Source organism: Tenrec ecaudatus, chromosome 3 (assembly GCF_050624435.1).
Source record: "Tenrec ecaudatus isolate mTenEca1 chromosome 3, mTenEca1.hap1, whole genome shotgun sequence".
NCBI classification, from domain to species: domain Eukaryota; kingdom Metazoa; phylum Chordata; class Mammalia; order Afrosoricida; family Tenrecidae; genus Tenrec; species Tenrec ecaudatus.
This window is the reverse complement of record NC_134532.1, coordinates 183,351,778-183,367,185: the sequence shown is the minus strand read 5'-3', so window position 1 is coordinate 183,367,185 and position 15,408 is coordinate 183,351,778. Positions and strand designations below refer to the sequence as shown.

General features: G+C 50.8%; 1 protein-coding gene across 2 annotated transcripts in view; it reads left to right on the top strand.

Annotated features, from left to right (window-relative positions):
* Nucleotides 1-11,049, top strand: part of KLF3 (KLF transcription factor 3) — a 33,884-nt gene extending 22,835 nt beyond the window's left edge. For both annotated transcript variants that reach the window (XM_075544439.1, XM_075544440.1), the window contains exons 4-6: nucleotides 255-405; nucleotides 5,645-5,805; nucleotides 7,096-11,049. In XM_075544439.1, the coding sequence (XP_075400554.1) occupies nucleotides 255-405; nucleotides 5,645-5,805; nucleotides 7,096-7,277 (494 nt within the window). In that variant the 3' untranslated portion in view covers nucleotides 7,278-11,049. The remainder of the gene's footprint in view (nucleotides 1-254; nucleotides 406-5,644; nucleotides 5,806-7,095) is intronic.
* The last annotated feature ends 4,359 nt before the right edge of the window (nucleotides 11,050-15,408 follow it).

Genomic DNA, 15,408 nt, shown 5'->3' with positions numbered 1-15,408 from the left:
TGGCAGAACTGTAGGGCTGGAAGGACATAACCAAAAGTCGTCCTTCGGGAAAGACCATTGGGGGGGGGGCGGGGTCATAGGCTGGCGAAATAAGGATTCCCCTCACATTTCATCTCCCTTCCCCCCTTAAATTTCATTTCCGGCGTGACTTCCGCCAGAGGCAAGTAAACAGTGCACCTGCTTTGTAGCTGCGAGGCATGCCGTGATTGGTGAGTTGTGCCTGGAGTGTGACTCTGCCCGTTTTCATTTTTCAGTACCTGTCATCGAATCCTACGAGAAGCCTTTATTACAGAAAAAAATTAAAATAGAGCCGGGGATCGAGCCACAGAGGACAGACTATTATCCTGAAGAAATGTCACCCCCTTTAATGAACTCAGTGTCCCCCCCGCAGGCGTTGTTGCAAGAGTAAGTATGCACGGGCCGACTGGCCTTGGCATCGTGGGGTGCAGCTCAGAACCTGGGGTGGGGGGGAGAGCCCGTGTCACGCGTGTCATGGGCAGGGGGCGCCAAGGCGGCGTTGGTGCCTGCGCAGCAGCTGCGGGGCAGTGTGACCCCCTGTGCCCGCTGGTCAGGACTCTCCCAAGCCGGCGTCTTTTGTGTCACACAGACCGCAGCCACGTCACCTTCCCGATCCAAGCGTCCCTCGCGGTCGTGCCGCCTCATTCCTTGTACCAGTCCTTTTTATGTGGGTGTTACATGTTTCCCCGCATCATTTGCCCATAGCTGTAACACTAACGGGTGAATTGGGTGTCCTGGAGACCCCACTTCGAAGGCCGTGCCTTGAGAACGTCTCCGGTGGCGGACACAGTGTCTTCCTCAGTTGTCGCTTCTCAGTCACTTCTGGGGCGTGTCTTTAATCAGTCATCGGGCGACCACAGGGTCGAGAGACCTCCCAAACAAGCGCTGTGTGAAGCGGTGGCCACCGCACGTGGTCTGTAGCTCGGGGTGGCTCTGCGTTGAAAGGGACTCTATTCTCAGGTCTTTTCCTCTGACCCGCCGGCAGCGTGTTCCGTCACCCCCAGACCATGCCCTCCAGAGAGAAGGTGTGCTGCATGGGACAGCCCCTCCCCTCTGTCCCCCGCCCCGAGCACCTGAGTGGTCCGTGCAGGCGGCAGGCAGACCAAATAGCAGATATTCTTGACGTAACCAGCGATGTCGCTGGAGGCTGCTGCCGCAGCTGAGGAGGAGACTTCCAGCTCCGCTCTGCGCCGCGCCATACCTGCTCAGCTGTCATTAGTATTTGTTGCTGTGTTTGTGTTAACGCTGCTGTCCACGTTGGAGGCGGTGGCTGGCTGACCTGGTGCAGAGGGAACAGGAGACAACATGCATCCTTGCGCACGCACCTGCCTCCTGCCTCGCCTACCCCTCCCCTCTCCCTCACAGACTTAGCTCTGCAGCTGAGCTGGGACTTCAAGCCCAGAGCAGTGGTTTGCTGCCATCGAGTCAGTGACCTTGCAGGTTAGGTGGCACAGCTCCTGTGGGTGTCTAAGACTGTAATTCTGGACGGGAAAGCCGCTCTAGAGCTGTCCTCCTGCTAGCCACATGTGATACTTGTCTGCTGGGCCAGGCCATCATTAGTTTGGCTTTGATTGTTTGTTTGCTTTGCTAATCTGCATTACTTAGCACTGCTGCAACAGAAATATCACACATGGAGAAATGTCCTTTCCCACAGCGCAGGCGGCTGGCAGTCCATATTCAGGGGGAAGGTACCTGCCTCATCGGAGCTTCTGCTTCTGGGAGATCATGCGATGGCCAGGCGTGCATCCGTCTCCCCCCCCCCTGCTTCCTCTCTTGTTGGTTGATCCCTACTGTATCTTGAGAGAGGTTCGCCCGACGTACATTCCTCCTGCTTCATTTTCAACCTCAGCCCCGTGGGCACAAGAGGTTAGGATTTACACTCCGCATTTCAGGGGGACACAATTTAAGCCCTAACAGGTGTCTAGACCCACTTGCAGGTGAAGACATGGGACTGACGTTACCCAGGTACCTTAGCTGATGGGGAGCAAAGGTCTCTCAGGGAGTGATATGTGGCCACCCTGGATGACTACAACTGAGCAGAGCCCTCCTCCTCTTGAAGAAAAACAAACGAAACACTTCCACGTGTTTCCAAAGGAATGAGTTGGTGCTAGTTCCCCTTCACAAGCTTGCAAGAGTCAGCATCTAGAGGGAACCGATGAGCCGAGCCAAGCCATGAAACAGCTCATCTGTTGCCAACACACTGCCAGCAGTGCCCTGGGTTATACTCACGCAAAGGTTGGTGGCTCAGATCCACCCTGAGGCACCTCCGAAGAAAGGCCTGGCCTTCCTGTCAAAGGTCACAGCCATTGAAACCTCTCTGCAGCACAGTTCTCTGAGAAGCTCGGCGTCAGCTCCAGGGGAGCCCATTCGATGGCAGCCGGTTGGTTAGGGCTTGGTGGTGTGATTCCATCACATTATTAACAAGATGGGACCTGCGCTTCCAGCTCCCGCCACCCTCTCTGTATCTGACCGACGGCATCTGTGAGCCTGCACTCCCTCGGGTGACAGGAAGCATGGCATACCCGCACAAAATGTACACTCTATGATGGAGGGAGGAGTCTTTTCTCGGGACAAGAAACTAGCGGCCTGGCAAACACTTGTAATTTGTTCTTGCCCTGGTGAGGGATCCGTTGCTCTACAGCTAAATGTAGCCAGCTGCCCACCCAGGGACCCAGCGGCTGGAAGGAGGCTAGGGCATTCCAAAGCCTAGGGCATTAGGCAGTTACCGTGTGAAGCAACCCTGCAAGCGGGTGAAAGGCAGTTTGCAGTTGGGACCCCGGCTGTGAAGGAAACGCTTTCTCCAGGTGTACTGCAATCTGCTTTCCACGATCCCCATCCAGCCCGGGAGCATGATCGTTTTCATGCTGACAGAAAATCCAGCAGGTTAGCCACAGCAGCCACGTCCTCAGGAACGTCATTCCCCGACCGATTCGCAGATGTGCTGAAGTCATGTCTTGGAGGGCACCCAGCAGCAGCCCACAGGAAAGCCAGCTAGCCAGGAAAGAATCACTTGAAACCGAATGACGAGGAGGCCCCGGTCCTACTGGCCTTAGAAATCCTTCCTCTCAAAGGGCAGGCCTGCGGAATCTGTTTGCTCCGTCACAGACTTAGTTATAAGGGCACTGGTATGCATCTGTTTACCTCCCGCCCCCAATCCCACATGGAGCATGTGTGAAAATGTATTTAGAACAAAAAAGACCCAATTTCCCTCTTTGACTGGGTGTATGAGTTATCACGAATTTAAAAGGTCAGCTTGGCCGACAGCCATTACGAGGTATTTTGCTTTACTTTTTTAAAGTGCTTCCAGCCTGTCAATTACAGGATCCCAAAGAGCGTCTAAAAACTGAGGCGTGAGGAGCCCAGAAAGTGTGAAATCCTCAGGCCCTCCCTCTCCGGCCACAGCCTACACTATACCATCAGCCATCCCCAAGGCCCTGTCATGGAGTCGATTCAACTCAGAGCGGCCCCTGGAGGACAGAGTAGAACTGCCCCATAGGGTTTCTTAGAGGCTGTAAATCTTTACAGGAGCCGACAGCCTCATCTTTCCTCCTGAGAAGGGCGGTTACGCTTGAACCGCCAACCTTAGACTCTCGGAAATGGGGCTGCTCATAACCTCGTTCGGAGGGCCGTCACGGTGTGAGATAGCCATAACTCTGCTCGGGTGGAGAACCCTCCGAGAATATCATCATCCACATTCTGCAGAGAGGACAAGGGGCCACAGGGCTGAGTACCGCACCCAGCGCCGCGGACGAAGCTAGGATTTAAAGGTTGAAACACCCAGCCTTCTAGAGAGGAAGCAGCGGAAAAAGCCATGTGCATGACTGCCCAGACGCCCATCCCAGATCCCGATCACTGGGAGCGACTTCTCCAGTCGGAACTCGCCCCCATGCCCCACAGGAAGAAGCAGAGCTCGCCAACCATTAAAACTAGCCGTCTGGCCAAGCACCAGGCGGGCCTACAAGAGAGCAGTGGTGCTTGTGAGCAAGGAGCCATCAACCACCCCAGACAGTCAGGGGCAGCATTTGCCCAGAGCAGGAAAAGAAGGGCAAATGGGAATGGAGCCCAGGGAGGAAGCGGGTCAGGCGCTGTTCCACTGAGGGGGAGACGGAAGCACCAGCTGCGGCTGTGGTGTTGAGTGGAAGCCAGGCACCCTGTCTGAGCAGATAGATCATCAAAGTCTTGGTTCCTATTTACTTTTGCCCTCACTGTTTCACCTTCAGTTTTCCATGTATCACAACGAGGTACTTTTAAAACTCCAGGACAGGGAGGTGAAGTGATAACTAAAAACCGGCAGTTTTCATTCGTAACCAAAGGGTGTCCTAGAGTAACGGCTTCTCCTCTGGTCTTAACCGCTTGTTAGCGTGCCCGAGAAAGTACAGTGCCACTGGTAACGGGAGTTGCGACCCAGTTTTTAAAACCAAGACCAAAAGCAAGTTGCACCCCACGAAGCCCCTGTTGCTTTTTATTTTCCTCGTCGCTGAATTTTCATATCCCTTTTGTGCCTCCTAAGCATGGAAGTCTGTCCTCCTTGACCCTTGACCTTTCCACCGAGCTGGTGGACCAGACACTCACGGTGGTTGCAGTCGAGGGCTGCCAAGGCGAAGTGCAAGGAGAAAGGAGCCCTTTGTGGGTTGGAGGCAAACACACAGCTCAGGAGTGGCTGGTGGTCCGAACTGCTGACCTTGGGGTTAGCAGCCCAACGTGTGATCCCAGCACTCCTTGGGAATAGATGGTGCCTTCCAATACCTCCACGCCCCCATCAGAAACGGGAAGGGCCTTGGTTCCCATCTTCCTTCCCCACCCCACCCCCACCCCTTCCTTTCTAAAAGAGAAAGTGGATCGTCATGCCACTTCACACGGCCGGATTTCAAGCCCGCCCAGGAGGTGTGCGGATGCAGGTTGTGGGTCTGGGTGACCGGCACGGTCACGAGATAAGGGCTGAGGTGGTGAAGCTGCCGATGCCAACATTGCCTTTGGTTTCTGGAGGCACCCACGTTGGCACATTGGGGCGAATCGGCCTCCTGCTTTCCGAGACTCCTACTAAGTGTCAGTCCCGTGAAGGCCCAAAAGTGAGCTCCACCACGGTGTCCACACGGTGTCCACACGGTGTCCTCTTCGGATGCTGACCCTTTTCCAGCCTCCCCTGTGGGAGCCTGAAGGCGCATGAGGCCAGCCTGTGGAGGGCGTCTCAGGGCGTTAGCGTGGGCACTGCCTTGCACCCCAGAGCCCTGTACCTGGGCGAGTGTTCAGCGCGAGGCTCCTGGGCCCTGGCCCCCTCCTCCTGCGCAGCACCGCCCGCTTCTTGCTGTCCTGACTTACCAACGTGTCTATCTCCCCTAGCGTGTGAGCTCCTCCAGGACAGCACTGTTTTTATGCACCTTTGTGTCCTGGTGCCAAGCAGTGCGCTTGGCTCCGGGTGGGTGCTCCGTCCCTGTTTGTTGAGTGACTAGGGCAGCGCTTCTTGGGTGGACGAGCTCACTCCGTTTCTACATTGGGTATTGGTTTCCATTCTTGTTTTGTTGCGTTTCGCCCCCGGGTTGTCTCAGTGCTCTCGGTAGACAGAAGGAAGAGCCCATTGCCCCACGTCTCACGCCCCACGTCTCATGTCTCACGTCGACTCTTGCAGGAACCACCCCTCCGTCATTGTTCAGCCGGGGAAGAGACCGTTGCCTGTAGAGTCTCCAGACACACAGCGGAAGCGGAGGATACACAGATGCGACTACGACGGGTGCAACAAGGTGTACACAAAGAGCTCCCACTTGAAAGCACACAGGAGGACACACACAGGTACGCACGCCGCGGGCGGAGCCGGCTGCTGACTGATGCCTTTGAGCTGTCCTGACGCATAGCCTCCATAGACACAACAAGACGACACACTGCCCCGTCGGGCGCCCATCCTCACGGGGGTTCCTACAGGACGTTGAACCCCTGGCGTCGGAGTGAGTTGCTATGGGTCAGAATGGACTCAAAGGCCATGAGGATAAGGGGGGGAAGTCCCAGGCTCTGGAAAATCGCCTTAGTTGTCTGTAGATGCCTCTACTGGTTTCTAAGAATGACCTTCTTGATGAGGACCCGCCTTTTTAATACTTGGGAGGCAGTTCCAGGCCATATATGTAACCCGGTCTTTCATGATCACGTGCCTTCCCAGAGTCTCCTCTGGAGCAAACACACATGGTCAGTTTCAGGGTCGCCAAGGACAGTCCTTGGGGCAGAACCAATGACTACCGCTGCCGAGTAGAAAAGAGACGCAGACACGAGTCTCCATGCACGTACCTTATCCTTAGCAGCTCACCTCCGTGGGCATCCTCTGCGTGTGGGACTGGGGAGGGAACCGGGGAGGGAGGCAAGGAGGTGACAGGAGGCAGCGCAGTTTCTCAGTGAGTCCCGGGAGGAGGCAGGGGTCAGCGGTCCACAGCAAGTGTCAGGAAATGCCGGGCCTCGGGATCCCGTCTGCGTACTGCTGGGCCTTAATAGGATGGCAGAGAGCTGAGGGTTAGAGCCCTGGCTTGTGTGTAAATTTGTCACACGCGCGTGAAAGCTGGACCGGGGCATAAGGAAGACCAGAAACGCCTGTGAACTGACGGTCGAGAGAATTCGTCCTAAGGCCAACCCGCATGATGTGGTCACCCCTTGGCCTGGATCACATAGCCGCTTTGAGCAAGTGGTGCTTCAGTAGTAGACACGATTTCTGCCCAGGGGCCCTCCGGTGAGGCCACTACCCGTCTGTCAGTGGGGGCTTGCTGGTGAACAGCAGAGGTGTTCACTGAACAGCGGAGGTGGTGCTTCCAGACAAAATCAGATGGGCTGTCCTGAGGTTGTCTGAAGCCAGAGGTCAGCTCATAGCACCTGATGACAGCACACAGTGAGGACTGGGAAAGCTTGGGAATGTGCCTGCATGCCCTGTTGGGGGTTTATAAAAGCACTGGAACTGGGGAGGGAGGGGTGTGGCCGTTTCTGGGAAACATGGCTTGTTCAAGAGCTCATTGTGCTCCAGCCTTCCCCCAGCTGCCTTGACTGAGCCAGCGACGGCCCTTTGCCTGCAGAAAACCGTGAGCTCTGCTGTCTTTCCCTCTGCAGGCGAAAAGCCCTACAAATGTACCTGGGAAGGCTGCACGTGGAAGTTTGCTCGGTCCGACGAACTCACCAGACATTTCCGGAAACACACTGGAATCAAACCCTTCCAGTGCCCGGACTGTGACCGCAGCTTCTCCCGCTCCGACCACCTCGCCCTCCATAGGAAACGCCACATGCTGGTGTGAACGCCGCCGCCGCCGTCCCCCGTCGCCTCGGCGCAGCGCCCCGCCCTCCTGGCTCTCTCTCTGCCCTCCTGCCCATCAGCTAACTCATTTTTTACATGTACATTTTAATTTGGATTCAGCTGGTCTGAATCTGGGAATTTATATCATTGAAACTTCCGTATGGTCATTAGTAGATCTTCTCTAATCCTCCTCCTCCTTACCACGGGTCAGACCTAAAGAATGTGAACACTTTCCTTTTGTTTTGTTGTTTTCTCTTTCCCCAGGGGATGCAAAGCAAGCCCTTCTTACACACACGTTTAATGTACTCGAACAAGGGACGTGTAACTAACATAACCGGTTGTTGGTCTCTCCATGTATTCCTCAAAAGAATGTCAAAGTAAATGTATTAGAAATACAGTATCCAGCCTGCTAGTCCTTGCCAGACACACCCAGACCCGTGTGCCCATGGGGGCTCTGCGGTGGCGAGAACGGCGGGCCCTCCCAACACTTGGTTAGCCAGATGCGCAGTGAGAGGTCAAGCTAATCCCGTCCGCGCTTCTGCTGCCCACCACGAGTCTTGCTGTCCGACCTGGATTTATCGCTGCATCTAAGTTGAGGCGTGACCCTCCCTTGGTCCGGCGGTTGTTTGGAGGGCTTTGCCACCATTGGGAGGTGAGCCAAAGCTGCTGCTTTAGGTGGGTGATGTACACCTGCTGGGCCACCTTGACTGGGTCGATGTTGTGGTACACAGCATGGAGTTGGAGCCAAGGGGCGCTGAGCGGGCGTCAGCAGAGGCGGACAGAGGAGGGAGCCGGCCATTCTTTCTGGGCTGAGGTTTTTCAGTGGGGTTTCCGCATTGGGCTGGCTGTGCATCGCCTCAGCCCAAAGCTTTCCTCTATACACGTAGGGTGACACTGCCATCCAAATGCTGATGGGGTGACCATGCGACCATCTCTGTGTTCTTATAGTGTCCTTAACATGAAGAACCGAGCATTGATCCTGGGGCAACACAAAAGTATTTACCTAGTCGTGGTAAGAATCTTTTAGGTAAATATGTGGATGGTTTTTTTTGACCCAACCAGCTTTATACCCTTTTAGCAAACAGGGAAATCTTGGTACTTAATTCCCACATCAAATGAATCACATAGCCTCTCGAGAGAAACTCTTCGGTGTGAGCTGGAAGGTGCCAACTTGACGGCCATTTGTGTTTTGGAAACATTAGTAATCAGCATCCACTAAGGCTGTAGTGGTTTAATTGAATCTAAGCCCCGGGGTACACGCTTTGCAAACGGAATCATGAGGAAGCAGCACACAGCTTGCTCTGTGGGACAGCTTTCTTTTCAAAAAAACAAACAAAAAAACACAGCTGAAAAACAGTTCAGGGATTCCCGGGTGTTGCTCAGAAATTCCCCAAAGTGGACTGTTGGTTGGAGTTGTCAGAGGAACAAGAACAAACCAGAAGGACCAGCTCCTGTTGGAAGCGCAAAGAGCCACCGTTGCTGGGGGAAGGATGTCATTCAAAAGCTGGCTTTTGAGGACGTCCCATCGTCCAGATGCCAAGAACGAGAATTCACACGTCCACATGCCCTTGGTCCTAAAGTCAAAGAAAGTGGGTGGATTGTGGGTGCCCGTAACCCAACAGACCTTCGTCCCTTGAGCAAGGATGCGGGAGGCGCGAGCAGACTGAGACTGGCCCCCGCAGGTCCATCGCAGGCCACAACTCGGATCCAGCACAGCCGGACTGGGCAGCGCATGTTGTGTCATCGTGTGATGCAACCACCGGGAAGGAGCGGAGGCCTGCGCGTCGCTTTGCGGGGAGCTTGTTTCCGTGGTACCCCGATACTACAGGGCAGTTAAAGGAGCTTTGCTCCTGAGACCTCGCTTGCCCCGCCCTGTGAGCTAGCTGCAAGGAAATGACGTGGAGAAATGAGAGAAGCCATGTGAGACCTGGCACTTGGGTTTGATTTGCTTTCTTTTATTAAGCGCTGCAAATTGATCTTTCGAATCTTAGCGTGAATCCTGATTGAGCTGTTTCTTTGGTTGGAACGGTGTCACCAATTGAGGGATAACAATGGCTTCTGGGGAAATAGGCAGTGTTGTGTGCACTGCTTGCTCAGTCACGCTCCTGCCCGAAGCGTTCCGAGTCTCCACGGGGTTGTAGCACAACGGACGGAAGCATCTGTGGAATGTAAGGAGCATCTTTGCTCGGACGGGGCTAACCGGCTCCAGTGTGTTCCAGCGGGTGTGGGAGAAGAAGAGAAGGGGGCAGGACGAGAGGATCGTGGTCTTTGCCTCCGGTCTGAGTCCAATGATAGAAAGCTTCATGGGTCCTCGTGCAATTGAATGTGTTTGCCATGGCCTGTTTAGATGATGTTCAGCAGAGCAAGGAAGACCCTAGCCCTAGCCCTTGCACCCCCGGATTGCTTGGCTGATGTGGGCAGTCCCTTGACAAAAATCCATTTTCCCACTTTGAAAAGAAAAGCAATCCAGAGAGGCCATGGGCTGTCCCATGCTGTTCTGTATGCTTCAGTTTCCGAATTGGCGCTTACCAAATTTTTCTTCTATATATATTTGTATTTTACTACGATAGTTGAGAAATTTAGTCTTGTAGTCATTTTTAGCTGTTATTGTGGAAGACCTCAAACACAAGATAATCTTAGGATGCCTTGAATGTGTGGTTTTAATGGTGTGCCATTGTTGCCCATCAACGGTGGTTTCATGGTGAAATGGGAAACTGGCGAGGATTTTAAACACGAAGTCAGCATCATGTCACTTCTCATTAATAAAATTTTTTGATTATTTTTCCCTGGGTGCCATCTTGGGGAAGCAGTCTGAGCAATTCAATCTGCACCCACCCAATTTTCTAGTTTTACGATGTGAACCGACACCATACATGGGCATTAGTGTAAATTGCGTCGTTCGGCAAAGGTGATTGTCGGCACAGCTCAGTTCAATTAAGGAGATGCTAGATCGCAGAAGTTTCAAGAGCCTTTGAACAGAATTGACAGGGGAACTAGAGAAGTATGTCTATTTTATTAAACACCCATCTGCACTATCAGTATTGCACTATTGTGGAATTTCAAAGGCTGTACAGCTGATACCTGTGTATCTGCACATCATTCCTGACGAGATTGTTCTAAGAGCTGTGGCTTGACCGTAATTCGGTCAGTTTGGAAATACAGAGCAGAGTCTTGAAGGAATTCCTGTCACACATGACGTGGCCGTGAGTCTGTCTTTATTCTTGGTTCGAGGTTAACAATTCCTAAATGATTGCAAATGTCCTTCGGAAATAATACATTTACAAAGCCATCTGACGTGCATTAAACGAGGGCTACAACAATATTTTGTTTTACAAATAATAGCACTTTTTTTTTGCTGTTATGTACTTAGTGTTAGAGGGTCACAATAATCTTTTCTGCTTAGCATCTCTTAAACCAGACCTGCAGCTGTAGCAGGATTATTACATTTACAGTACTTTAATACTTGTATAAACTATGCAGAAATTTTTAATAAAGTGTAATATATTTTATAAGCTAATAAGACTGAATGGGTAAAGGTTTTTAGCATGCATTAGTATACTTGCAGATACTGAAACATTTTGGTAATCTTTCTTACTAAAGATGTGAATGTTTGATGTACCTTCTCTGTTTCTACTCTGTAGTCCAATGGGAATTCAGTAATGACATTTTGTCATGTCAAACTGTGAACATAAATTTGTACTGTACAGTCCTCATATATATAGTATGCAATATATGTATTATATACTTGTTAATAAAACCATCAGAATATTAAAGGTGATCATGTGATTACTAGATGTGCAATGATCACAAGGAACAAAACCTCAGAGATGCTAAGTTAGCCCCTTTAAGAGAGTCTGCTTAGAAATTCATCAGCCACTCTTGGCTGGGTGCTAGCTGTTGATGGACGGGGATAAAAGAGCGGATCTGAGGGGAAGATGCAGTAGGTAGTTTAAGCCCTAAAGCTTGTCTTCCTGGGTTCCTGGCAATAGCCAACAGGAAGTTCCCGGAGAGCAGGCTTTCTAAGCCTTCAGACAACCCAGCATTAAGGTAGAAATTTATTGTATTTGTGAGAGATTGACTGTCCACGGCCCCTGCTTTCAAAAGCGTTTGCAGTGTCTTGTATTAAAAGATACCTTATGAGTAATCGTTTAAGCATTTTAACCAAAAGATAGCATTTAGTGAGTGGAGAATCAAGCAGTAGTAATTGCATCAAAGTCAATACCTCTGGATAAACATGAGGTTGTTTGTTTGTTCAAGGCTTCAGGAAGCCGTGACCATGGGCATTGTAGTCTACAGCATCACACGACAGGATTCTAGAACCATTCGTTTTAAAGGCTACTCCTAAATACATGTCCTTTGCAATATTGTTTAGAAAGAGGCATATTTGTGTGGGTCAGTATTTGACCGCTACCCAGGGTAGCTGTGAGTCAGAATTGAATCCACGGCCGTGAGTTCGTTGGTTCTTTGGGGAGAAGTGGCGCTACGAGCCCAGGGGGCGGAGTGGTTGCCCGCCGGGCTGCTAACCTCAAGGTCAGCGTTGGGAAACCACCAGCTGCTTTGCAGGAGAATGACAAAATTTTCCATTCCCGTGAAGTTACAGTTTCAGAAATCCACCGGGGCAGTTCTACACTGTCCGACAGGGTCACCATGAGTCGGAACCAATGCCGTGGCTGTGAGTTTGGTTTGATTTTGGATTTCTACTGGTCTCTATGCTTTCCCACTATCACATTATTTTGATAACAGCTGCTTTATAGTAAACCTGGACAATGGGCCCCCCACGGGTCATCCGAACAAGCTACTCTTGCTTAGGTTAGCTCTGCTTTTCCATTTAAACTGCAGAATCAGTTTGCCAATCCCTAGATGAATTTTTGTTTTCAAAGTCTTGGGGAATTAGTTTGGGAATGCATTGTATTTATAAATCCATTTGGGAGAATTGACAACTACACCTTCCAATCCAAGACTACTCCCATTTATTTAAGTCCTCTTTGATTTTTTTTTCCCTCCGCAATCCTATAGGTTTCATGTACAAGTCTTGTAAGTATTTAAACAGATTTACACTTCAGTTTTTCCTGTTTGTAGGTGCAGGTGTGTGGGCACAAGGATTGACTTAAGCAGAGGTTCTCAACCTTCCTAATGCCGCAACCCTTCCATACAGTTCCTCATGTGCTGACCTCCCCCCAACCATAAAATTATTGTCGTTGCTACTTCATCACTGTCATTTTGCTGCTGTTATGAAGCAGGCAACCCCTGGGAAAGGGTTGTTCAACCCCCAAAGGAGTCACAGCCCACAGGTTGAGAACCGCTGCCTGGATGAGACAAAGTGACGGTGGGTCCATCCCTTAGTGAGGTGGAGAATTGAAACAGCTGCATAAAGTCCCTGGGCGTGAGCACAGACAAACCACACCTTGAAGGCCCTATCAGGACCTCCAAACATTTGTAAGGAAAGCGACATTTTTGCTTAAGCTTTTGAAGCCCCTTCATACTCTTGAAGCCACTAGACCGAAATGTCAGAAAGATAGTTTGATGACAGGCCTGTTTGATAAGTACATGGGAAGACATCTATGAATGAGGGTCAGCAGCCTCACTGCTACGGACATAATAGAGGAACTGTCTGAAATTGTAAAATGTGTATGTTTAAAGACAATCCGGAACCAAAGAGAGAGCCCCGGTTTTGCTCAAGATATGAATAAGTACATGTCACTCGATTCCTCCTGTCAATTAAATTCTAATATGTCACATATATATAAAACATATAACATGAATGATAAGTGTGTATATCATGTAGTTATCAACTAGGACTAGATTGTGAAGGGAGAAGGGAGGATGGTGAATAGGCTGAGGAATTTGGGGCGCAAGGGCCAACCCAACAATGAGTGTCCTGGGGTTGAGTCGGTTGTTGGTTTTCCCTCTTCTGATCTGAGCACTGCAGCCGCCAGACCCCAGACCACTCGCACAGCGCTATAGACCAGAAGATAAAAAGGCTGTGTGGGTGTGTGTGTGGGGGGGGGGTGGCAAGCAAGAGGAGGAACCCGGGAGGGGCCTTGGGTAGGAAAGCACCTTGGTGAGAACCAGTTGGGGGGTGCTTTGGACTGGGAGAAAGGTGACAGTTTGCTTCCCCAAAGACTGCCGTCTCGGGAACCTTCCTGCTGCCAGGCAATTGGTCTTTATGAGCCAAAATCAACTTGATGGCAGTGGGCTTGGGGGGTTTTGGCTTCCTAGACAGAAAACCAGACGGTGACTTTACATGCTGCAGTGTTTATCCAGCGCAGTGGGTTATGATCCTTTGGGCTGCGAACAGCAAGATGAGCAGTTCAAGACCACTCTCAAGAGAAAGATGAGGGTTTCTACTCCCATGAAGAGTTGTCTCAAACCCAAAGGGTTAGGTCTACAATGTCCCACAGGGTTGCTAGGAGGCTGAATCAAGTCTATGACAGTCAATTTGGTATTGGTCTTGCTCCGAGGAGACACAAGGCCAGACCAGCCTTTCCCCCATCCTGCTGCAGGGTTTGGTGGGCGTCATTGTCAGCCGAAAAGTGGTGCCCCTGCTTTCCACTGAAGCAGCAGCAGCAGCAGCAGCAGTGATCACAGGGCAGAGCCTTGCTGAGAATACAAGCAGAGACAGCGGTGCCTTGGCACCGAGCACAATGGCCCCCGGGCTAGACCCACCCTTCACCAGAAGGCCACATCCCCTCCCCATACGAGCGAGAGCGGGAGCAGATCAAGAGATCTTTCAGACCTAAGTTTGAATCCTCAGTGACCCATGCAAAACCTGGCCAGTGTCAGCCTAGCAAGAGCTGTAGAATTGACCGCAGGTGTGGAATACCACCTAGGTCTCAAAGCGGCCTCTTGAGCAGCGCACAGTGGGGCAGACCAGAATAGCATTGCGAAAGTGTTCAGAAATTAAATTACCACTCAAACCACAACCCACAAAAGCAGGCCAGGAAGTGTGCGCTCGGTGCAAATGGGCTGTCTGCTTGCTAAAATAAAAGGTTCTCAACTGCTGAAAGAAAAAAAAACAAAACTTGTCAACCCAGGAATCAATGTCCAGCAAAAAAAATGTTTAACATCATTTACAAAATAAAGACAGGAGAGAAACAGAGCTTCACACCAAGAGATCTCTCAAAGAATTGCCGAAGGAAGCTCTTCAGGCAGAAATCATGATAACAGAAGGAAATCTGGAAAACTAGGAATAAAGAACAAGCAGTCAAAAGGGAAAATAATTAAGTACACTGAATGATTACTTCTTTTGGTTTATAAAACTTTTTGACAGTTAAAAAGCAAAAATGAGAACATTTGTATGGCTTTTGACCTGAGTAGGGATGCTTAGACTGTATCAGGAACCCTGTGGTGGGGCATGGATTGTGTGTGTGTGTGTGTGTGTGTGTGTGTGTGTGTGTGTGTGTGTGTGTGGCGAGTAAGCACTTGGTGGCTAACTGGAAGGTTGGTAGTTCAAACCTAAGTGTTGCTCTGTGGGAGAAAGATGAGGCAGTCTACTTCTAGGAAGAGCCCCAAACCCAGCCCACTGCTGTTGAATTGCTTCTGACCCGAAAGGACAGAATAAGACCGCCTCTAGGGCATCCAAAGCTGTCAATCTTCACAGAACCAGACGGCCACAAGTGTTCCCACAGAGCAGCTGGTGGGCACCACCAACCAACCAGTTTGCTAGTAGCCAAGGGCTTACCCACTGCAGCACCAGGGCTCTTCTGCAAAGATGGACAGCACTGGAAACCCTGCAAGGCAGGTCTGCTCTGTCTTACAGGGTCAGTAGGACTCAATTGACAGCTCACAACAACAACACAAATTGGAGCAAGTAAGAGGACCTAAATTATAGTAAAGTGGTAAAATACTGATCTAGTAGATAGGGATAAACTGTGCATATATGTATATACATTGCATTAGTCTGGGTTGACTAGAGAAACAAATACAGTGACAGTCAATTATGTATAGGAAAGCTTTGTATGGAAGAGTAATTGTATATTGAGTTCAGTCCATATCAAGTCCATAAGTCTGATATTAGCCCATAACTTCTATATGAGCCCATGATTCCCTCGTCAGACTCACGCAGCACACGCCTTGATGTAAAATGCAGGAAGATCACAGGCTGGTGGGTAAAAATTGGGACTCCAGTGGTG